Raw genomic sequence first — 23,036 nt, 5'->3', positions numbered from 1 at the left:
TCAGGCAGTGTTTTCAATTGTTTTTTAACCAACAGTGACTGTGTACACAAGAAAAAGAAAATATATTGTTATATATTTATTTGCTGCACAGCAAACACATTAATTATGAAAAAATATAAATCAATGAATTAAAGAATTTATCCATAGGATTTGGAGACTGGGCATGACTGTATGGCATACAGAGTCTGGTGGAAGGCAGAAACCAAAGACTTTGTCCAGAAATAGTGAAGTAAAAACAGAATAAATAAATGAAAGCAGGCCAGAAATATTTACTGACTGACCATATTATCTGAATACATTCCCACCCAGTTTGTATACTTTGCAAAAGTTAAAACAGGTTACAAATTTTTGTCAGTGAGATTAATCTTTTAAACAGAGAGAGACTGGGAAATAGGAGTAGCTGAATTTGTATGAATTTGATCTTAAATATATTCCCTTAAATGAGTTTGCAGGTTGTGTGCCACAGTGGGGCATGTTAGTGTGCATAAGGTAAGAGTCTGGACTGGCTGGGTCACTATAGCTTCTCATCTCCCTCCTCCACATCCTTCAGATTCAGAACTTCCAGGGAGCCTCGGCCTTTGGTCTCGCAGCGGATCAGCTCATCAATCTCCCTGTAGCAGCCAGGATCCACCAGACACACCTGAGCATGAAGAGAGAGATGGAAGGCAAAGGAGTTTAGGAAAAACACAACTTTAAAAATTGAAAACAAAGATTAGAGTTACATTTAAGAGCACCAAAGCCTTCAGCTACAGATTTCTCTATACAGTGCGAGTCATAACTTTCAACACACAGTGCCCTTAAAGTGAACAGGAAGGTATCCAAACTTTTAATTGGTACTGATAATAAAATAACCTTTACACTCCTCACCATTTCCAGCTCCTCATCAAAGTCCTCACTCTCCACAACCTGCATGAGCGGTTTCAGTTTCTCCTTCACCCTCTTGCCTTCCTTGGCTGGCAGCACCAACCGCAGTCTCATGTGGGCTCTCTGGATCTCCATGGTCTCTTTCAGCTGCCGGATCACTTCCAGAGCCTGAGGACAACAGGACGGACACACAAGAATCAACATTCCCTGTAATGAAGGTCTGAAGGAAGGAAAAAACAGTGGCCACATTTCTCAAATTCTGTGCTGCTTTTGCTGAAGAATAAAAACTATCGCAAGAATGTTGTGTTAAATGTGTCTGACAACTGAAACTGTAACAGGACACAGCAGTCGTTTCAGAGTGGTCCCAGGTAGAAAAAGAACAAGGCGAGATGACATTGTATATAATTATAAACTAATAATAAAAGCTGCTTGTATGACTGCTGGGGCTGAAAACAGGAAGAGAACACTTAGCTGCCCTTCTGAGTGCCTTACTGCTGTACTTCATGATTCCACCATCTGATCTTTCTTTAAATCTCGGGAACCAAAAGGAAGGATTCGGTTACATTTTCTATAAGGGATTATGTGTCATATTTGAGAAAAGATGCACTCTGTGCTTTGAGTATCAGAGTGGTTGCATTTTAGAGCAAAACATCACTGCATTAACAAGAGAGCCTCCCAATTAGGGAATCTTTTTTTCTAACCTACACATTTATAGCTAAATACAATATTTTAGTAGAAAATCTGGCAATTTTCAGCACACTCCCACACATACTTTTGAAAGGATGCTGTAATAAATACAGTAATACAAAAACAAAATCTTGAAGCTCAATCTTAGTGAGTCATCAGCGGGAGTCACTGTTATGAAGAGTATAGCTTAATTAATTTAATTATAATATTAGTATCATTTTAGTACTGCTTTTCTTTTGAGGGTATTGGGCAGTTTGGGGCACAGAGGTGAATTTATTTCTATAGGTTGACAAGTAGAAGAGCAGCAGGCACCGGGAAGGGCATATGGTTTTTTATCAGGGCAAGAGAGACGCCATTGTTCTTTTGTTTGCTTTCAAAATGGTAAAATTAACCAAAAGAAACGTCATGCTTGCCTGAACAATGCACCTTTTCCCCTTGTGTAAGTGCCTCAGTGGCCGTTTGAATTTGAGTTTATTTATTTATTTATGTCATTTTTATTATTTCTCAAGTTGAGGATAAATCGCAACTACAAAGTCATATTTTCTAGCTCTGGGTGCAAAAAGGATTGATTGCAGGTATGTTTTGATACTACTTGGAATTTATTTATTTTGGTCGATTCCTTAAAGGTGTTAAGTACCCAGCTCTACTCACCTGCTGCTTGGTGCTCTTGTTGGCCTTGACGGAGTAGTGGATGTCCTTCATCGCCCGCTCGATGAGGCTGACTGTATACGGCCTCTTCGTCTCTGGGTTGACACACTTGTCTGCCACGATAGTTGCAATGTCCCTGAAATTCGTCTCTAGCTGAGTCTGCCGTTCCTTGTCTGACACCTGGAGCTCTCCTTTGGCCAAGATCTGTACCACAAATAAAAGCAGAAGGAAAAAAGTTAGACTATGATGATGAATATTAGAGATAGGATAAAAAGGTCAGCTCTGGTGAGGGTGAGTAATGTGGGTAGAGAGTTTCTTGCCTGTTTGCAGATTTCTGTCAGATCATCTGTCCCAAAAGATTTGGTCAAGTCATCCTTCTTAGCCACCTGACCTTTGGACACATTTATGAAAACTGTTTGTGTCTGCATCACTTCATCCAGATCTTTCTCTCTGGAAGAAAACACACAATGTACATTCAGGTTTAACAGATAACGATATGTTTGCTCTCCACATAGCTTAGGGTGAACTGACAGACTGGTGAATTTAATTAAACAGCAAACTGTCGATGACCGTTGAATGTAACAGGTCATACATAAGATGTATTGATAACTATTTGGTAAAGTAAGGTGTTTGTTACTCACGCTCCTGATCTCCAGCTCATAACTTTGTTCTTGTAGCAGGCAATTTCAAAGCGCTTCCCTCCCTTCTTCATCCTCACCACGGCCACATTAGTGAGCCGTATTTGATTTGTTGGCGTGAATATAGACATTCTGGTGTTTTTAAAAGAAACAGAAACCTCTTACTGTTGCTGGTGACAAGAAGGGGAAAAAACAATATGCTGTCAAAAAACAGCGTCGTTGATATTCTCCGACTGTGTTGTTAAATTGAGTCCGCTGAGAAACGTCGACGTTAAACAACAGTTCCGCCCTGTTCTGGTTGTAGTTTCTCTCTTGACAATTAATATAATTGTGCTTATAAATATATCAAAATGAACAATCACAATATTATTCACAGTTGTGATAAAACTGAAGATAAAAATATTTAAAGTTTTAAAAGTTACAGGAATAATTGTTCGTGTTGCGTTTAGTGCTTGTCAGTGGACATATTGCGACACTTTAACTCTCGCGAGATCGGCTAGGTTTATGCCGAGGGCTAATGTGAAACTCTCTCGGGAATGTGAGTCATGACTTTGCCTTCCTAGGAAAACAAAACAAAACAAAACATTGGCAGATTGCACGCTGTTGCGTCTCATCCTATCAGTTTAAAAATACATAGTAGTTTATTCTGGGGACCCCAAGAAAGATTTTTTAACATAGCACAATTCGTTACAGTTTTAATTGCTTTTGTTTTTAGGGAGGATTGAATTAAATTAATGTATTGTTTTTCATCTTATTGCTAAATGCAATAAAGCATGGTTTCCTGTAAATGTACTTTTATGGATATGGGATTTGGCCGTTATAATCATAGACATAATAAAGATAATAATAATAATAATAATAATAATAGTAATGATAATGATAATAATAATAATAATAATAATAATAATAATGATAATAATGATAATAAGATGTATCATGTACAAATAAGATTTTTTTCTGTGTTTTTTACCCCGAGAGCAAAAAATACATTCTTCCAAATTAAATTAAAACTTTCATCAATATTTTTTATAAAAAGCACAAAGGTTTTGCCAGAATATCTTCACAAAGGGGCAACGCCAAAATAAATGTAGTTTCTGGACTTTTTTATAACAAAAAGTACAATTTACGTCAATGTCTCTCTTAAATCTCTTTTTAAGATAATTTTTTATTTGGACAAACTTAATGAATGAAATAAATTTCCTTAACTTTATGGTGATTACGTGTTGATTTGGTATAGGAGCCAGGCCTTCTTCCACACCACGTCTACACATTTATTCCAACATGAAATCACATATCATTTATAAGAAGGGCCTGAGCAGAGTCTACCTTCTCAGGAGACTGGGGTCTTTTGGAGTGCAGGGAGCACTCCTTAGGACCTTTTATGACACCGCTGTGGCATCAGCCATTTTTATGGGGTGGTATGCTGAGGCAGCAGCATCTTGGCTGCAGACACGAAGAGTCTGGATAAACTGATAAAGAGTTCTGTCCTGGGATGCCCCCTCGACCTGGTGGAGGTGGTAGGAGAAAAGAGAGCGATGGCCAAGCTGTCATCTCTGATGAACAATGACTCCCATCCGACGTGGGACACTGTGGATGCACTGGAGAGCTCCTTCAGCGACAGAATCCTTTATTTAAAGTGCGTGAAAGAGCGATATAGCTGGTCCTTCCTCTCTGCAGCTGTCAGACGGTACAATTAGCACCCCAACTTGGACAATTTCAGAACTGCACTTTTGAATGTACATGACTGTGCAATATTAGTATTTCAGGCATACTACTACTTCAGTTCAACTGTGCAGTATATATATATATTGTCACTCAACACCAATAACTTTTGTACATAATATTACTAGGCTTATTTTCCTATATATTTTATTACTATTGTTTGTATTGCTTTTGTAGCTACTTCTGTTTTTACTGTCCACTTCGCTGCTGCAATAATGTAAATTCCCCCATCGTAGGACTAATAAAGGGATATTTTAAGTTATTTTATATCTTATTATGTCTTATCTTAATATCTCTTTGGAGCAGAGCTCTTATAGACATGTTGTTTCAACTAGAATAACTGGAAAAAACACGTTTTGCCTATGGGAATGTACGCTGGAGATAATTGTATTATGTATTATGATTATGAAGACTATTTTAATTGTATTTAAAGCGTTTTATTAGTTATTTGATTTCTTTGGGTTTTACACATGTGCTTACATTTTATTCTGTTTTAATTTTGATCCTTTAATGTTTGTATATGCACATATATTTTCTGTCTTTGTGAAGCACTTTGGTGCAAAGTCTGTTTGCGTTATGAAGTGTTGTAGCCTATTAATAAAATAAAATTGAAACGTATTATTAGTATGATGATTATTATGAAGATGATCATTATTATTATACTTCACTGCAGTAAAGCTTTGGCGCATTGGAGAAGATGACTGATTTTGGCTCTGAACCAATAGAAAAGGAGTTCACATGACCCTCTCAACCAGTCAGAATCAGTATCTCTTTCCCGCCGGGTCAGAGAATATAAATAGCCCCACCTAGCCGCAGTCCATCACTGATTTCTTGCACAGGACGCATAAAGGCTTTGCTGTGAGAACTAACAGTCTCTCGTCCTCTTTTTCTTCCTCACCCAATTCCCAACAAACTTAACTCCTCCAGGAAAAAAAATGGTAAGTGTTAAACAATATATAGTTGATCTTTTTATTATTCATTTTTTTAGTCATGTTTTTATCCATTTAATAAAATTGAAAGTATGACGTCACCATCAATCCGGCTAATGAAGAGCGAATTTAAAGCATGTTCTCTCTACAATTGAGCTTTCATTCAATACAAAGGTTTAGGTGTAGGGCGACTAATCAAATATAAGTCTTGATAGGACGTTTAATTGTAAATTTATACTTTAATATTAGGATGCATTGTTACAGGGCACGGCCCTAGTTCAGTCTCCATCTTCATCGTCTCTGTCTGCAAGCTTCCGGTGACACACACACACACACACACACACACACACACACACACACACACACTGCATGTGATGGTGATAACCCATCACATTCAGTAATGGTGCAGAGATGGTGCTTAGCTTTAGTCGCGAGGAGTGGGATTATTAGGGTAAAAAAAAAAAAAAAATCAGGGCTGATCAGTGCTGATGGTTCACCAAATGTGGTGACAAATCCCGATTTTCTGTTAGCACACTGACGTAGTTGGCGATGGTCGCTGTGCCTTTCATCCTGAACACATTCCTCTGATTCATCGCCTGTTTAAAGAGGCCTGGCTTTTTATAAAACTGCAACCATAGAGTTTTTCAAACAAAACCTGTTCACAGAAAGCTTTATGGAGGGCTTTTATGTCTAATCTTTCACATTGGACGTTGTGTAGGCCAGGTTCAAATTTCACCAATGATGCCGCAGGGTTTGATTTTACCATAAATATTTCACCAGATTCACACACGATCTTATTTCTTATTTAAACACATAACATGCCTGAATAAACAGCCTCTGTGTGATGTTTCTGTCTCCTGCCTCATCTATTCAGTATAAATGAATGTGCAATATGTGTCCTGTGACTTTAATCTGGATTTTCCTGGTGTCTGGTTCTTCTTCAAAGGAGCCTTTTTCCTAATCCCTGATCTGGCATTAACTCTAGAGCAGTTTTCAACATTTGATGAGTCACCTTCAGTTTTCAGTTAGTTGTAAACAGCACAAAAATGGTGCAGATATTCAGTCAACCAAGCTTACTTTTATTAACTGCATCAAAATAACTGCACACAGATCAATAGCTTACCTTTTTTTCCACAGCGTGAGTGTATCTCAGTGCACGTTGGTCAGGCTGGCGTCCAAATTGGAAACGCCTGCTGGGAGCTTTACTGTCTGGAACATGGGATCCAGCCGGATGGACAGATGCCTAGTGACAAAACAATTGGAGGAGGGGATGATTCCTTCAACACCTTCTTCAGTGAGACTGGAGCCGGAAAGCACGTCCCCAGGGCTGTTTTTGTGGACCTGGAGCCCACAGTCATTGGTAAACACTCATTTATAATCATTAACACATTAGTTGTTCCATTTACTGTTGTGTGTTTTCCCCTGTCTGTCAAACCCTCCTATAATTTTATTATTTTCTATATAGATGAGGTGCGTACTGGGACCTACCGCCAGCTGTTCCACCCTGAGCAGCTGATCACTGGCAAAGAGGATGCTGCCAACAACTACGCTCGTGGACACTACACCATCGGCAAAGAGATCATTGACCTGGTGCTGGACAGGATCCGCAAACTGGTGGGTAACTTGATATCACGAAGAAATAATTCTTAATTGTATTATCGTATCCATATTTGTTTATTTTTGTCCTCAGGCCGACCAGTGCACTGGCCTTCAGGGCTTCCTGGTCTTCCACAGCTTCGGAGGTGGCACCGGCTCAGGTTTCACCTCCCTGCTGATGGAGCGTCTGTCTGTTGACTACGGCAAGAAGTCCAAGCTTGAGTTCTCCATCTACCCAGCTCCCCAGGTGTCCACCGCTGTGGTGGAGCCTTACAACTCCATCCTGACCACCCACACCACCCTGGAGCACTCTGACTGTGCCTTCATGGTAGATAACGAGGCCATCTACGATATCTGCCGTAGGAACCTCGATATCGAGCGTCCTACCTACACTAACCTGAACAGGCTGATCAGTCAGATTGTTTCCTCCATCACTGCTTCCCTTCGTTTCGATGGTGCTCTCAATGTTGATCTGACTGAGTTCCAGACCAACTTGGTGCCATATCCCCGTATCCACTTCCCTCTGGCCACCTACGCCCCCGTCATCTCGGCGGAGAAGGCGTACCACGAGCAGCTAACGGTGTCTGAGATCACCAACGCCTGCTTCGAGCCAGCCAATCAGATGGTGAAATGCGACCCTCGCCACGGCAAGTACATGGCTTGCTGCCTTCTGTACCGTGGTGATGTGGTTCCCAAAGATGTGAACGCTGCCATTGCCACCATCAAAACCAAGCGCTCCATCCAATTTGTGGACTGGTGTCCCACTGGTTTCAAGGTTGGCATCAACTACCAGCCTCCCACTGTGGTTCCTGGTGGAGATCTGGCTAAGGTCCAGAGGGCTGTGTGCATGCTGAGCAACACCACTGCCATTGCAGAGGCCTGGGCTCGGCTGGATCACAAGTTTGATCTGATGTATGCTAAGCGTGCCTTTGTTCACTGGTATGTGGGTGAGGGTATGGAGGAGGGAGAGTTCTCTGAGGCCAGAGAGGACATGGCAGCTCTGGAGAAGGATTATGAGGAGGTTGGAGTTGATTCTATTGAGGGTGAGGGAGAGGAGGAAGGAGAGGAATATTAAAAGGGACAAAAAGTCAGTAATTAAGCAGGAAACAAACAGTTCCCTTAACATTTTGTGTGTAATGTATTTAAGATGTTTGGCTGAGAGTAAAAATCATGAAATGTCAGTTTGGATGTTGAGTTGCTGTAATAGGATGGGCCAGAAAATGTCAGTTTTGATCTGTTCTAAATAAATTTTCCTGTGAATGTGAAGTTGTCTGTGTTTTATTTATTTAACTTGAATGGTGGTTAATCAAAAAATTTCAATAAAATGTAAGCCACTAAACATGACAGGCAAAACCAATTAAAGTACAATGTCTTACTCAATGATGAAAGGTAACATCAAAAATTTGAACAGTGGTTGGAAAAACCTAAAGAGAACTAATATGTTAGGAAAGTGTCTCCAGAGCGATCCTGATTGATTGGCTCATTTCATTCATGCAGTGTCTATCCCCTTCAGAAAGGAAACACTCAGTACCTCAAACATGCATATGAGCACAGTTTGTTCTTGTAAATACATTTCTGAACACTTGAAAGAAACTTCCCTGGTGACAGAAATAACTTGCTCGGGGGAAATCTTAAAATAACCAAATTTGAATCTGTGTATGTATGTTAAGGGACAGGTTTACAAATATTAAAGTCAGGGTTTTCTTGTTGTAATCATTCCTCTTGTTCATACTGACCATTAGAAGATCCCTTCATAATGCACTTACAATGGAAGTGATGGAGGACAAAGGAGGTCTGCTTCTGTGCAAAAAATTAAGCTGTCCAAATGAGTCGTATCAAATTTCAACGTTAGTCTTTTCAGTGCCAAAGTTCCTCTTTTTCTTATTATACCTACTCCATCCCACAACTCAACAGGGAAAAACAAAGAGGGAATTTGACACTGAAATGACTGTAAATGTGGCAGATATCCACTTGATATGACTAACTTAGACTGCTGAAGCCTCGTATAAGCTCCACATCTACTTTTAAATGCTTTTATGCACAAAATGAGGACATAAAGAGGACACCTCCTGAACCAAGATCCCCAGAAAAATTAGATAGTGTGAACTTCCTGTAATTTGAACAGAATTAATTAGGCTATTATAACAAAGTTTCATCACCCATTCTCCCATTGTACAGCCCAGGAATAAATAATTTCTCCCACATGAAGAATACATGAATTAAATTATTATTGTGTCATACAACTATGATCCGTTTGCACACATGTACAACAATCACAGCTTCTGGCAATAATTGAAAAAATGATTAAATCACTGGCAAAATCACACTCTATATAACAGAAGTTCCCAACCTTTTTCGTTTTTGGCTTGTGATTATTTGAGGCTGAAATCAACATTTTCTGTTTAAAACTATCAAAATGAAACTTTCTACTGTAATTAGACAGAGTTGTAATTATGCATCTGTGAGGGCAACTAAAACATGGTGCATAGGCTAAATTTCCACCACTGTTGATGATAAATACATTCATGCTTTGCAAATGTAAAGTCAGATATAATGTCATAGTAACAGTCAAGCAAAGTCAGCGGTGTTTTATGTATCCCAAAATCACAAATATGGGCAATGAGGGTGTCAAACTTATTTTAGTTCAGGGGCCACATACAACCCAATTTGATCTCAGGTGGGCAGGACAAGTAAAACCATTGCATAATAACAGTGGAAGTAGAATAAAGTTGAACAAATAAACACCTTTGCATAGTTTTAAAAATAGAAAAAAATAGAAGCAAAAAAATCCTTGTCTTGTGTCTTTCCTCTCCCCGTTCAAATATCAGATTGAGCCGCTTTGATCCTGGTTCTGCCTGAGTTTTCTTACTGTTAAAAATGAGTCACTGTCTCCAATTGCTTGCTCATGTGGGAATGTTGGGTCTCTTTAAAATTAAACCCGAAGAGTACGGTTTAGAACCTGCTCTATGTGTAAAATGCCTTGAGATGACTTTGTTGTGATTTGGCGCTATACAAATAAAGATTGATTGATTGATTGATAACTGCAAAGAGCATAGCATACGGGTCCATCTTTATTTGACCTGATAATAAGTTAATTACACTAATTACACACAGATACACACCTTATCGAACCAAGTTGGATTGCAAGACTGACAATAATTTTTGGGTGAAGTAAGACAGAGTAATATTTGGGTGGAATAAGTAAATCTGACAAACTGGACACTGTAGGGCTTCACTAACTCCACAAGATGGCAGTAATGCAACACCAAGTATGCAAGCTGCAGTTAAACCTAAAAAAAAAGAAAAAGAAGAAGAACGTATCATTAACTACACTTCCCAGCATGCTCTTCGGCCAAACAACATGGTTCCAAACAGAAAGTGAAGAATTAATAATATGATTTCCAAGACATATTTTGCAATGATGCACCGTTTCGTCGTAATAATCTTTGTCTTCGTGAATTGTGTTTGCACTTTGGATACTAAAGGTGAGTTTATTATCATTTTTAACCGCACAGGAGACTAATTTAATCTTATGTTTCAGCTAACGTTGCACACAATACTAACATAGCATGTAAGTTATTATTAGCAACGCACCCGCCTTTATTTATTTTCAGGGAGTGACCTTAAGAGGGGATTTTAATCTGTTGATTTGATGTTTTCTGTTGCTTTAAGGTTAACTGTTATCTGTAAAAAATATATATATATTAGCGTTGCATTTGTAATTGAATCTTAGCCACGTTAGCTAAGTTGTATTATTGACATATCCTGTGTTACTCACTTTTTCTTCCTCCAGTGTCACAAGCTTCCCACAGTGACAGTCAGAGTTATTTCATGGCAATATGGCACAACAGACTGTACTTATACTCAGCTGCTGCACTTGTGTTTGGGGTCTGGTTCTCACTGAAGATGGCACTAAAGAGGGTGAATAGACATTTGCCTATTTCAACTTGAGCTATGTGTAATATAAGCCTTTCTAAAAGTGCCTATTTTTGTAAATGTTGTGGTACATATAAGATCTTTGTCCTTTTATGAACAAAAAGTATCACCTGCAACACTTGTCATATTACTGTCACTCTCTGTATGCTTTTTAAAAAATTTATAGCGAAGCCTCTCCAATGAAGTCGGCTCGTGGGTCTACAAAGCAGTGAAGAACAACGATTCCTCTGGCAGAGATGCTGTGGTTCATGTGTCACGGGTTAACATCTTCTACGGTTCACAGACAGGAACGGCAAAAGTACAGATATTGTTCACTGAAAGCTTAAACATCCTCACTAACACATGATGTTAAAATATAGACCATTCATTTTCCATACCGCTTATACTATTGAAGGTTGCACAGGGGCTGGAGCCAATTCCAGCTGTCATTGGGTGAGAGGCAGGGCTCTGTACAGGTTACCAGTCCATCACAGGGCTAACATTGTAGACAGGCAACCATTCACACCCGCATTCACACTTACTGGCAATTTAGAGTCACCAGTTAACTAAGTTAAGTTGCATGTTTTTGGTCTGTTGGAGGAAGCAGAGTACCTAGAGAGAACCCATGTAGGCATGAGGAGAACATGCAAACTCCATACAGAAGGGCACCAGTCGGCCGACGGGTTCATACCCAGAACCTCCTTGCAGTGAGGCGACAGTGTTAACCACTGCACCACCATGCTGCCCTCAATATATGTATATAACATATAAGATGGTGTGAAATCTAAAGACACAAACATCTTTTAAATGTAAAATTCTGTCCAGTGTAACACCACCACTACTGTAAATACACCCTAAAAAATGACCATAGAGGTAAATCAGTACACCACTTACACAGTGCCAACACACTCACTATGGGCTTCACAAGTTCTTTTTCCAGAGGTGTTTTTTAAGGACCTGTTCAAATCAAGTCTAGTCAATCGTGTGTGTTAACCATTCAAACATTTCATACATAATACAAAGCTGAATTGAATTCATGCAAAATTGCTCTCATTCCTGGTATTAAATCTGGTTAACACAAATTGGAACTATTTTTTTTGTGCAGGGATTTGCAAAAGAGCTGTCAGAGGAGGTGAAGACACTTGGCATACCAACCGAGGTGATTGACATGAAAGACTACGATCCAGATGATCAACTTGCTGATGAGGTAACAGATGACATATGTCCCTCATATTGAGGATATCCTTTTAAGAAACTGAATAGGGTTTTATTGGCTCCTCCAGCACATTTCTCTTTTGCTAGTTATTGTTTTCTTATTCTCAAAAAATCCCGCATGTATTACTTTTCTTGTATTATGCTTTTGTTCCTTTCTCTTGATGTGCAAATAAACTAAACCTAAACCTAAAAATGCTAAAAACTTCAGGGCTGCTGTACAGCACCTAACTGAACAACCCTTCATATTAACATTGTATAAGTACAATGTTAATATGAAGGGGTTCAGCAGTGTTAATTAAATATCTGAAATGAAACTTGAAGCACATAATACTTAGCGACAGGCACTTACAGGCAAGGTGTAATTAGGAAAAAATGAATCAAAGTAAAATTAATCAGAACAAACAATACAATAAGCCCTGAGTTCTTTTATGTACAAGCTCAGCCTTTCCTTCATTTTTCTCTGATATGATTCTTCAAACGACTGGCACACAGGAAAAAATGTGTTACACAAAATCCTGTTCACCTGAGGAAAGATGGATTACTTTTTATCAGTGTTCCCTTTTCATTTTGTGGGCTCCTGTGTAGTGCATTGAGAGATGAAAAGGAGTTTGGTTGGCTGGTGCACAGCAGGAGCAATTTACTCAATAGGATAGTGATACAATTTTCAGTGATGAAAAATGGCTATGGAGACCGGTTGCTCCCTGTGTGCAGCGCATTGGCCAGCCATCAGTCAAGTAGACACTATTTCTTCTGCAGCTTAGAGTATGGTAGACATGTGACCGGGCAGCTTACTTACTCCAGCAGTTTTCTGTATATTTGCACAGGTCCAAGGAGACAAGTGCACCACCTGTACATTTTATATAGATTCACTTCTTAGAAATGACTTTGCAAAATCTATTGCAGAAATGCTAAATACAGCTTTTCCCCCTCTTTTCTTGTTTGTTGAAAAGCATTAGTGTTGTGTTTGAGTGTCTTATTTTTGTCCATTGTGTTCACCTTTCCATGCAGTGCACCAACAAGTCAGTCTGTGTATTTCTTGTGGCCACCTACACTGACGGACAGCCTACGGAGAACGCTGAGTGGTTCTGTAAGTGGCTGGAGGAGGCGTCCACTGACTTCAGATATGGCAAGACCTACCTCAAAGGCCTCAGATATGCAGTGTTCGGTCTTGGCAACTCTGTCTATGTTGGCCACTACAACACGGTGAGAAATGCTTTACAAATTGAATTATATTAGACTACTAATATTGCTTTGTTGAACACTCATTCACATCATTTAATCAAAGAATAGCCAAAGCATAATCCAGGTCCAAACTCAATTTTCCATGCCGCTGACCAAAATGTCACTTGATCAGCATTACAACCAAACTTTAATTGTTTAAACCTTATTAAAGCCACTTTTTTCGCTCTCCAGGTAGGTAAAAACGTGGACAAGTGGCTGTGGATGCTGAGTGGCATGCGAATCATGACCAGGGGAGAGGGCGACTGCAACGTGGTGAAGAGCCGTAATGGCAGCGTCCAGGCAGACTTCCTGGCCTGGAAGGGCAAGTTCCTTAACCGTCTACAGGCCCTGTCCAAGGGCGAGAAGAAGAAATGCAGTGGGAACTGTAAGAATGGAGGAACCTGCAATAACAAGAACAAGAAGAAAGACAGACAAGAGGAGGAGGCGGCAGCTCTGCAGAATAACAGCTCAGAGGTAAGTCAGAGTTGATCTCAGTATTGTGTATTGTTTTAAACACTTAATTTTGGGCATTTAAGTTGTCATATGAGTTAAATTCACTTTAGTTGAACAGCTAAGGTTTATGCCCTGTTGTTTGCAAGCATCTGTTGTGCCTTGAGCAAAAAGCTGAATCTCTACCTGCTTCTTGATCACCATTTTGGCCTGTGATGATGATGATGATTTCTGCATGATGGTGAACTGTTGATCTGGCGTTTGCCTATCATGCATCATCATCATTATTATTGTTTCAGTGATGGATTAGGCATTTCTGATCTAATTTATCTAAATTTAGACAGTGTTCTCACCAACCTGATGGGGACACATGCCCACTTGTAAATATGAGGATAATGGTGTGTTGCCACTTAAATGAGCGGGGTCAGCGGATGCTGAGGTGCATAGTGTGTAGAGGTCACCAACTTTCTGGAGAGTCACAAAGCAAGTGCACAGTGCACAAAGCAAGGTCTAGTGTTTCCCCTAGAAATTTTTCAAGCAGCGGTGCTGTGTGTCGGTAACCTAGCAACACTAGGGGGGTCCGGGGGTATGCTCCCCTGGAAGAAAAATTTGAAAAATAATAGGGCTGCAAGTGCAACTAACGATTATTTTGATAATTGATTAATCAGTTGATCATTTTTTCGATTAATCAGATAAAAAAATATATATTTTAAATTTCTACCCCTTCATTCAAAAACAAAAACATTATTTCAAATTGACAATGCAAAAAAAAGTGCTCAAACAACGTGTTGCTGCTTGGACGTCCCTGAGTTGTTAAAGTAATATTAAATTATAAATAATAATTTAAACAAAACAACTAAAAGTTAATGTCTGATAGCTTTAACAAAATAACATAAACGTAGGTAAAATAGGTATTTTCTGTAAATAAAAGATAAATAATAATAATGGTTTATTTTACGGTGTGCTGCTGACCTCGACTCGGGACGTTGTGGATCGGTGGAAGGAATACTTCGAAGACCTCCTCAATCCCACCAACACGCCTTCTGGTAAGGAAGCAGGGCCTGGGGGCTTGGGTGTGGGCTCTCCTATCTCTGGGGTGGAGGTCGCCGAGGTGGTTAAAAAGCTCCTCGGTGGCAGGGCCCCGGGGGTGGATGAGATCCGCCCCGAGTTCCTCAAGGCCCTGGATGCTGTGGGGCTGTCATGGTTGACACGACTCTGCAGCATCGCGTGGACATCGGGGGCAGTGCCTCTGGATTGGCAGACTGGGGTGGTGGTCCCTCTTTTTAAGAAGGGGGACCGGAGGGTGTGTTCCAATTACAGGGGAATCACACTCCTCAGCCTCCCTGGTAAGGTCTATTCGGGGGTGCTGGAGAGGAGGGTCCGTCGGATAGTCGAATCTCGGATTCAGGAGGAGCAGTGTGGTTTTCGTCCGGGCCGTGGAACAGTGGACCAGCTCTACACCCTCTACAGGATCCTTGAGGGTGCATGGGAGTTTGCCCAACCAGTCCACATGTGTTTTGTGGACTTGGAGAAGGCATTCGACCGTGTCCCTCGGGGGATCCTGTGGGGGGTTCTCCGGGAGTATGGGGTATCGGACTCCCTGATAAGGGCCGTCCGTTCCCTGTATGACCGGTGTCAGAGCTTGGTCCGCATTTCCGGCAATAAGTCGGACTTGTTTCCAGTGAGAGTTGGACTCCGCCAGGGCTGCCCTTTGTCACCGATCCTGTTCATAATTTTTATGGACAGGATTTCTAGGCGCAGCCAGGGTGTAGAGGGGGTCCGGTTTGGTGACCTCAGGATTGGGTCACTGCTTTTTGCAGATGATGTGGTCCTGTTGGCTTCATCAGACCGTGACCTCCAACTCTCACTGGATCGGTTCGCAGCCGAGTGTGAAGCGGCCGGGATGAGAATCAGCACCTCCAAATCCGAGGCCATGGTCCTCAACCGGAAAAGGGTGGAGTGCACTCTTCGGGTCGGGGACGAGATTCTGCCTCAAGTGGAGGAGTTCAAGTACCTCGGGGTCTTGTTCACGAGTGAGGGAAGGATGGAACGGGAGATCGACAGGCGGATCGGTGCGGCGTCTGCAGTAATGCGGACTCTGCACAGATCCGTCGTGGTGAAGAGAGAGCTGAGCCGAAAGGCGAAGCTCTCGATTTACCAGTCGATCTTCGTTCCTACCCTCACCTATGGTCATGAGCTTTGGGTAGTGACCGAAAGAACAAGATCGCGGGTACAAGCGGCCGAAATGAGCTTCCTCCGTAGGGTGGCTGGGCTCTCCCTTAGAGATAGGGTGAGAAGCTCAGTTATCCGGAGGGAGCTCGGAGTAGACCCGCTGCTCCTCCACGTCGAGAGGAGCCAGATGAGGTGGTTCGGGCATCTAATCAGGATGCCTCCCGGACGCCTCCCTGGTGAGGTGTTCAGGGCACGTCCCACCGGTAGGAGACCCCGGGGAAGACCCAGGACACGCTGGAGAGACTATGTCTCTCGGCTGGCCTGGGAACGCCTCGGGGTCCCCCTGGAAGAGCTGGACGAAGTGGCTGGGGAGAGGGAAGTCTGGGCTTCCCTGCTTAGGCTGCTGCCCCCGCGACCCGACCCCGGATAAGCGGCAAGAAGATGGATGGATGGATGGTTTATTTTTCCATCATTAGGCTTCCATACAAACTATGTGCGTTAGATTCCCCTGCTGCTCTCCTCCTCTCCTACTGCTGACTGTGAGACCTGAGCAGGTAGAAGCTGATAGTTCACTAACTATAACCAGGGAGCACACTGCAACAAGGTTAATGATCCACACAGTCACATTATATCATTGATCATTGATAGAAAACCGATCGTTTTTTGTGCACGCGCGCAGTCACTCTCTAGTGCGCGGTCTTGCTTGCTCGCTCGCTCCAGATTCCGGGAGATTGTGTGTCTCATTTGCGGGCGTCAAGGAGCCGCTATCAATATGTGGGAGAGTTGGGATGTCTGCTTTTATCCTCCCCCTACTTCAGTAGCTTATGAAGGGAGGGGGCAGGTTGTGTTATGAAGCCTACTCCGAAGCCAAAAGCGAAGTTATATGGTTAACTAGCTGCTAGCAACTTCTAATGAAATCGAGCAGGTGATCAACATAGTTAACGTCACGTTACTTCAAGCACAGTCAGTTTTGCAGCGGCGCTGAATGTACATAGGGGAAACACTGAAGGTCCATAAAGACATGGATGAGAGAGCCAGGCTCGTCCAATGTCAGTGTGTGACCTCACAATGCGCTTCTGGCAGCAATGGTTAAAAATTCCCATTTAAACAAACTCCTAAACCTTGTGGAAAGCCTTCCCAGAAGAGCTGAAGCTGTTATAGCTGCAAAGGGTGGACCAACGTCATATTAAACCCTATGGATTAAGAATGGGATGTCACTTAAGTTCATATGCGAGTCAAGGCAGGTGAGCTAATACGTTTGGCAATATAGTAGTGTATTTATGACCACTACACTGTTGGATTGACACCAGGCTGGAAGTCTTTGATCCAGAAAACAAGTAAGCAGCTAAAGACAATTAGTGAGTACAAGGCAGATAGAGCAAGAGTGCAGCTGATGTCTAATTAAGAGACTGTCCTCTGGGTTACATGATGTCTTTCAACATTATTGGGTGTCTGTTAATATCAAAGCAGCTCTCATCACAGCTGTCTGAAGTGGACCTGCCGGGCTAACAGCCTCATGTTGCACTTGAGCACTGTGATTAAAATCAGATGGAGGGTCCAAATGTCCCAGAAAGAGGAGTGTTACTCTCAGTTTACCAGGTCTTTATTTAGCAGTGCTGACGATGCGCATTTTCACGGGTTGCATGGTTTTAAAATGTCACTGAAACAACACATTTCACAAGAATGCAAGTACAAACAGCAATATTAAGAAAAAATTCAAAAATAAGGTCACTATTATCTTAATCTCTTATTAACTTAAAATATCTTTAGAAACAGTAGCCTAGTTCATGCATTAATTTCCAGTTAGATTACTGCAATGCACTCTTCACAATAAAACCTCTATAAACTTCAGTTGATTCAAAAAGACTCAGCAGGAGAGAACACATCACACCTGTTTTAAAATCATTTAATTGGCTCCCAGTATGTCTTATGGTGGATATTTAAAGTTTGAATCATCACTTTTAAGGCTCTGGACCTCCAACAAGCTTGAACGCACACTGAGATCCTCTGGTAGGTCATTGCTGGCCGTTCCTCTGTCAAACCTTAAAACTAAAGGTGAGCAGGCCTTTTCTGTTCAAACCCCTCAGTTGTGGAATGATCTGCTGGAGGAGGTCAGGGCAGCTAATGTATTGGCTTCGACATCACTTTTAAAAATGTATTATTTAGATTTTACTGTTTGTTTTCATTTTCTTTTTGTTGTATTTGATAATATTTTAGTTTTAATTTGCTTATTGTCTTTTAATTGTACGTAAAGCACTTTACAACCTGTTTTGTAAAGCGCTATATAAATTCATATAATATTATTAATATTATTATTATTATTATCATTATTACTATTATTGTTATAAATCATATGCACACAAACAGCTTTTTATAAGCATTTCGGCACACAGCTGACCAGTTGTCATGGTATCGGGCCACCTCGGCGCCAACTCTAGCTGAGACTTCTTCCCTTCTATCTGCAGCATTCGATGCACTCAGCAGAGGTGACATTCAGCCGGAACCAAGCGTCGCTGAGAATTGTGGTGGTGTGTGTATGTCGTTCGTCATGATTTATCTACCTGCTGTACTGCTTGTGAATTTTATCCTGCTGCCATGCATGTAGGCAGAAGCTTCAGCACGGGACAGGCGTTGCGCTAAATCCTCAGAAAGCCATAAAACATGCATATTGTTTGTATTTAGTCAGGCAGCCTGATAGGAAACTATGCTGTAGAGAATAAATGCCTTCCATATGGGCTCCCCCTCTTAATCATGGACTCGTTGTAAATTGGTTATAGGTGGGAACATATGTGAACCTCTTTACTTTAGAAGATCATTTACAGTTTTCCACTCGATCATCTGTTGCCCCCCTCCCCATCCCCGCATAGTCTCAAGTCACCCCTGACCGTTTTAAAGCTTTTTTTTTTTTCTCTCTCTCTCTTTTGTTTTGTATCAGGAGGATCTGTTGGAGTCCAGCAGTGATGAGGAGGACTCTGCCATGCAAGATGAAAAGACACCTGGTTCAGTGGTTGACATGGAGGATCTGGGCAACATCATGAACAGCGTCAAAAAAGCCAAGGTCAGACTCTGTCCACCACATTTCACATTTTTTTCAGGACACTATCTGAGTCAGTTTTCCTCTACAGGTAAGTTATTCAATGATCTTATACAAAAAAAGGGACTTCAGGTACTTAATTCCACCTTTCCTTTCCCTACCAGTCAGACAGCCCCGCAGAGAGAACCCTATCAATATGGATTAGATATGCAGTATCTATCTGGCTGCTTCACATTATTACAGTTAAGCAGTTGTTGAATCATTTTAAATCTCCAGTCTCATATCCAGCAGGTCTATTTTTAGCGTTTTTCCACGTTAAGGACAGTAAGCGGGCATCATCATGGCATTAAGCTTTCCTTCCATCACCTTTTGGTTTAATCTAACTGCGCTGAGTAAAGAGAAAAGTGGTGTCACTGAAGGAGAAGTGGCAGATGGGTTGATAGACACCAGACCCCAGCAGGCGAGAAGCGGAGGCTTGCGTAAGAGCGAGGACGCCCACCTCACAGACTTGTGAGGAACGAGTGACTCAAGGAAAGCAGAAAAAAAATGAAGGAAGAGACATTATCAATCCCCCCCTTTTTTATTTTTTTATAGGCTGTTGTGTAAGGTTCTGGGCAAAATAAATGAGATGTGAGAGGAAAGGGAAGGAAAAGAAATGTAGGTGTGCAATGCTGTGATCTACCTGTGCTTTTGAGTGGCAGACCATCAGGGAAATATGGTCATGTAGAGTAAAAACCTGTTGGAATTAGCTGGTTCACTGGTTTTATTTTGCATCAGGAAAAGTAGAAATTGAGCACAAACAAGTCAAATAAAACATTCACAGGTGACAAAAAGGCTCTCAGCCCTCAGAGTACAGTGTTGCCAGATTTGATTGGCATCACTGAGCCCAATCAGAGCCTCAAATCCACCCAATTTTCCTAAATGTTGCCCACTTTTTAAATTTTAGATGTCAGATGTTTTTATCCATCCTACATTCGAAGTATATATCTATATTAATGTATATAATGTATGTAGAAACCATTATTTCCTGTGACCAAAAGTGAGTCCTAAGGCATCTATAGTGTTTAGTTTTATATGTATAATTAGGCAAACCCAGAAACACAGTTATAGTTACCAAAAATGATCTCCACCAAGTTTCTTAGATACAATTGCATTTAATGTAAAGGTGTATTTACTGATATCAACAGATGTAAGATTTTTACAAGACTTTTATCACAGGGAAATATAGACTAATGTTATGTTTGAGAAAACTCAATACGTAAATGGTTCAACAAGTAGAAGAAAAGATAAAGCAATAAGTCCTGACCTGGACCCTCACATCAGTTTGACCCTGGTAAATATAATGCAAAAAACTTTTAATCCCAAATTGAACTTTTGAGGAGCATTTTCCCTCCTTAAAGGGGCTATTTTTGCCTACAAAGAAACAACTGTGTGAATGTGTTTAGCTCTGTTGGGACAGGTGTGAAATGTTGTTTTTTGTGTGTGTGTTTTTCAGTGACTCGAGGGAACACTTGAGACAGCACATTTCATTTAACTGCAGTTGATAGGAACCTCTCTGCTTGCTTACATTTTGTTCTCATGAATGCATAATGGTTCATGATAAAGTTAATGTTGTTAACAGTGGTGGGGTCGCAGGAGAAGCGGCGCTATGTTAAATAAGCGGGGAACACGACTCTTAACAGATTATTCCAGACTCGTCCCATTCTTCTCTTGTGACATTAATATTACATAGTTATGTGTGTAAGCTCTGTGAGGTTTGGACAGGCCCCTTTTTTGTAATCCCTACTTGAATGTGTTTATACATCACGTTGGGGAGAGTTAAAGAGACATTAGTTTATGATAGGAGGCTGGTGTGCCACAGTGGAAGGAGCCAAACTTTAGTATTGCTTTTTTAACATTTTAATTAGGAAGCCTTGGTTTCCAATTGTTATTCTTCTTTTCCCTGAGGATAATCCAATACATATACAATATTTACTTGTGAGAAAAACATAGACATTAACTTGTGTGTCACTTGCTGCAAACAGTGTTGGGGAGGATCTAGTTACATGTAAAAAAATAAATGTAAATGTAATCCATTACAGGTACTGAGAAAAAAATGTGTACTTAAATTACAGTTACTTATGAAAATGTAGTTGAGAGTGAGAACTTTAAGATTTCGCTCAGGAGGAGAGTTTTTTTTAAAATAACATCTTACTGAATGAACATATTGCTGTTTTTAATTCTTTGAAATCAATATGTTTTAAAATTTTGTAAATAAATCATTATGTGGACCTTATTTGGAGCACACATGGACTTAAATGGTGTCACAGTACTAATTAAGCCCATGCCAGACTTTTGACTTTTTTAATCAAATATCTTTATTTTATATTCCAAAATCTACATGAACTAATGAATATATTTTCATATGAGAGATAAATCTTAGTTTATAAGAAATGATCTCCCTTATAAATCATGTCAGTATCCATGAAAGACAGCTGAACTTACATTTTGGTGCTTAATGTGTACACTTACAGTACCCTGACAGCTGAAAACATTGGTTAGAAAATTAGAAAAGTCATGAAAAAGTAATCAAATGTAATAAGTTACATTACTTATTATATTTTAAATAGAGTAAATAGTAATCTGTAACCTATTACATTTCCAAAGTAACCTTCCCAACCCTGTCTTCCCTGAGTATAGAATAATGTAATCATCACAGTGGTATGTCAGGATAACACATTCTCAGTGTGTCTGTGGCATCAAATTTCAGTTGTTTTTGTGCGAGATGTAATTAGTTTGCACATTACACTAGGATTTAGCCAAGCTGCAAACTAAGTGTGAATAAAAAAATTCCCCTGACTGGAATATGTTTATTAGCTGATTTACAGTGCAGAGTCAGTTGAGGTCCAGAAATGTAATGAATGTTTTGTGTGGTTCTCTATTAATAATAATGGATGAACTGCAGAATGTTGGAAAGTAGGATTTTTCAACATTAATCTGTCATCATAAAGACTGAAATCACTGTGAGTATTAGAGATGGGAGTTGGAGATAAAGCAGCTTGGTTTTTTTTTGTAGTTTTTGGGATATATCTCTCATCACAACTGCAGATGGAGTTGATCTGTTTTTGACCACTAGGTGATGGCAAAGATTCTCAGATGCAGGCAGCTGATTTCACCACCAGTGAACCATCAGTTTCTGGCAGAGCTGCAAACTGTGACATTTAACACCAGACTGTCATTCCAGATACATTTCACTTCCTGTTTGCACAAATCCTCTCCTCCTTCTCCTATTCACATCAGTAAAATAGACACACTCTCAGCCTGTTTAGAGCCACATTGAGGCCCATCCTAATTGACTACCTGAGTCTGTATTCTGTGACTGCGTATTAGGGCCATATATATAAAAAATAAATAGGCCTACATGAATTACAAATAAAAAATACTGAACTGGAAGGAAAAAAAAGTCAAGTTTCTAAGATTAAAGTCATAAATGTATGTGGAAAAACTCAGATATTCCCTGACATTGTATGTTTTTTTCTCCAAAACAGGCCCATTTTCTTGCAATGTCCTTTCAATGTCTGGATGCTTAGGATGATCTGGTGATTCTGGGCTAAGATAACAAACAGATGGCTTAGAGTCAATTTATGTTTCTTCCGGTAAAGCATTCACACACTGAAGATGTGGTTTTATTTTGAAGGAGTAGAACAGAATAACACGCCGTCATAATATTCAGGGTATCCTTCAGCGATTTCTTTAGTTGTGTTGGCCTGGACTATTTCTGTGCAAACAAATGACATCAAACAAATTCAGAGAAACTATTTGTATTCAATCACTCTTTTTAAAAAAACAGAAGTCAAAACTCCAGCAACACCCGTTAAGGCTTGGAGCCTTCATTAGGATCATCATAAAACACATTACTAGCAGTATTTAAATACAGTAGTTAAAAAGCAATAAGAAATTCAAAAA

The 23,036-nt window shown here is 40.5% G+C and overlaps 3 protein-coding genes across 3 annotated transcripts in view; 2 read left to right on the top strand and 1 right to left on the bottom strand.

Annotated features, from left to right (window-relative positions):
- Positions 1 to 63: 63 nt before the first annotated feature.
- On the bottom strand, positions 64 to 3,217 carry sbds (SBDS ribosome maturation factor). Its single transcript, XM_053320533.1, has 5 exons — positions 2,841 to 3,217; positions 2,520 to 2,649; positions 2,203 to 2,403; positions 868 to 1,032; positions 64 to 640 (listed from the first exon to the last, which is right to left on the bottom strand). The coding sequence occupies exons 1-5, from the start codon at positions 2,966 to 2,968 to the stop codon at positions 515 to 517; spliced, it is 750 nt and encodes a 249-aa protein (XP_053176508.1). The 5' UTR covers positions 2,969 to 3,217; the 3' UTR covers positions 64 to 514.
- Positions 3,218 to 5,388: 2,171 nt separating this feature from the next.
- LOC128360163 (tubulin alpha chain) lies at positions 5,389 to 8,292 on the top strand. Its single transcript, XM_053320529.1, has 4 exons — positions 5,389 to 5,497; positions 6,626 to 6,848; positions 6,954 to 7,102; positions 7,179 to 8,292. The coding sequence occupies exons 1-4, from the start codon at positions 5,495 to 5,497 to the stop codon at positions 8,157 to 8,159; spliced, it is 1,356 nt and encodes a 451-aa protein (XP_053176504.1). The 5' UTR covers positions 5,389 to 5,494; the 3' UTR covers positions 8,160 to 8,292.
- A 2,144-nt stretch (positions 8,293 to 10,436) lies between these two features.
- tyw1 (tRNA-yW synthesizing protein 1 homolog (S. cerevisiae)) overlaps positions 10,437 to 23,036 on the top strand; it is a 68,738-nt gene continuing 56,138 nt past the window's right edge. The window contains exons 1-7 of the mRNA XM_053320524.1: positions 10,437 to 10,569; positions 10,878 to 11,005; positions 11,187 to 11,318; positions 12,105 to 12,206; positions 13,223 to 13,417; positions 13,628 to 13,909; positions 18,993 to 19,115. Of these exons, the coding sequence (XP_053176499.1) occupies positions 10,479 to 10,569; positions 10,878 to 11,005; positions 11,187 to 11,318; positions 12,105 to 12,206; positions 13,223 to 13,417; positions 13,628 to 13,909; positions 18,993 to 19,115 (1,053 nt within the window). The 5' untranslated portion in view covers positions 10,437 to 10,478. The remainder of the gene's footprint in view (positions 10,570 to 10,877; positions 11,006 to 11,186; positions 11,319 to 12,104; positions 12,207 to 13,222; positions 13,418 to 13,627; positions 13,910 to 18,992; positions 19,116 to 23,036) is intronic.

The sequence above is a fragment of the Scomber japonicus genome, chromosome 6, assembly GCF_027409825.1.
Source record: "Scomber japonicus isolate fScoJap1 chromosome 6, fScoJap1.pri, whole genome shotgun sequence".
Lineage (NCBI taxonomy): Eukaryota > Metazoa > Chordata > Actinopteri > Scombriformes > Scombridae > Scomber > Scomber japonicus.
This window is presented reverse-complemented; position numbering and strand designations above follow the sequence as displayed.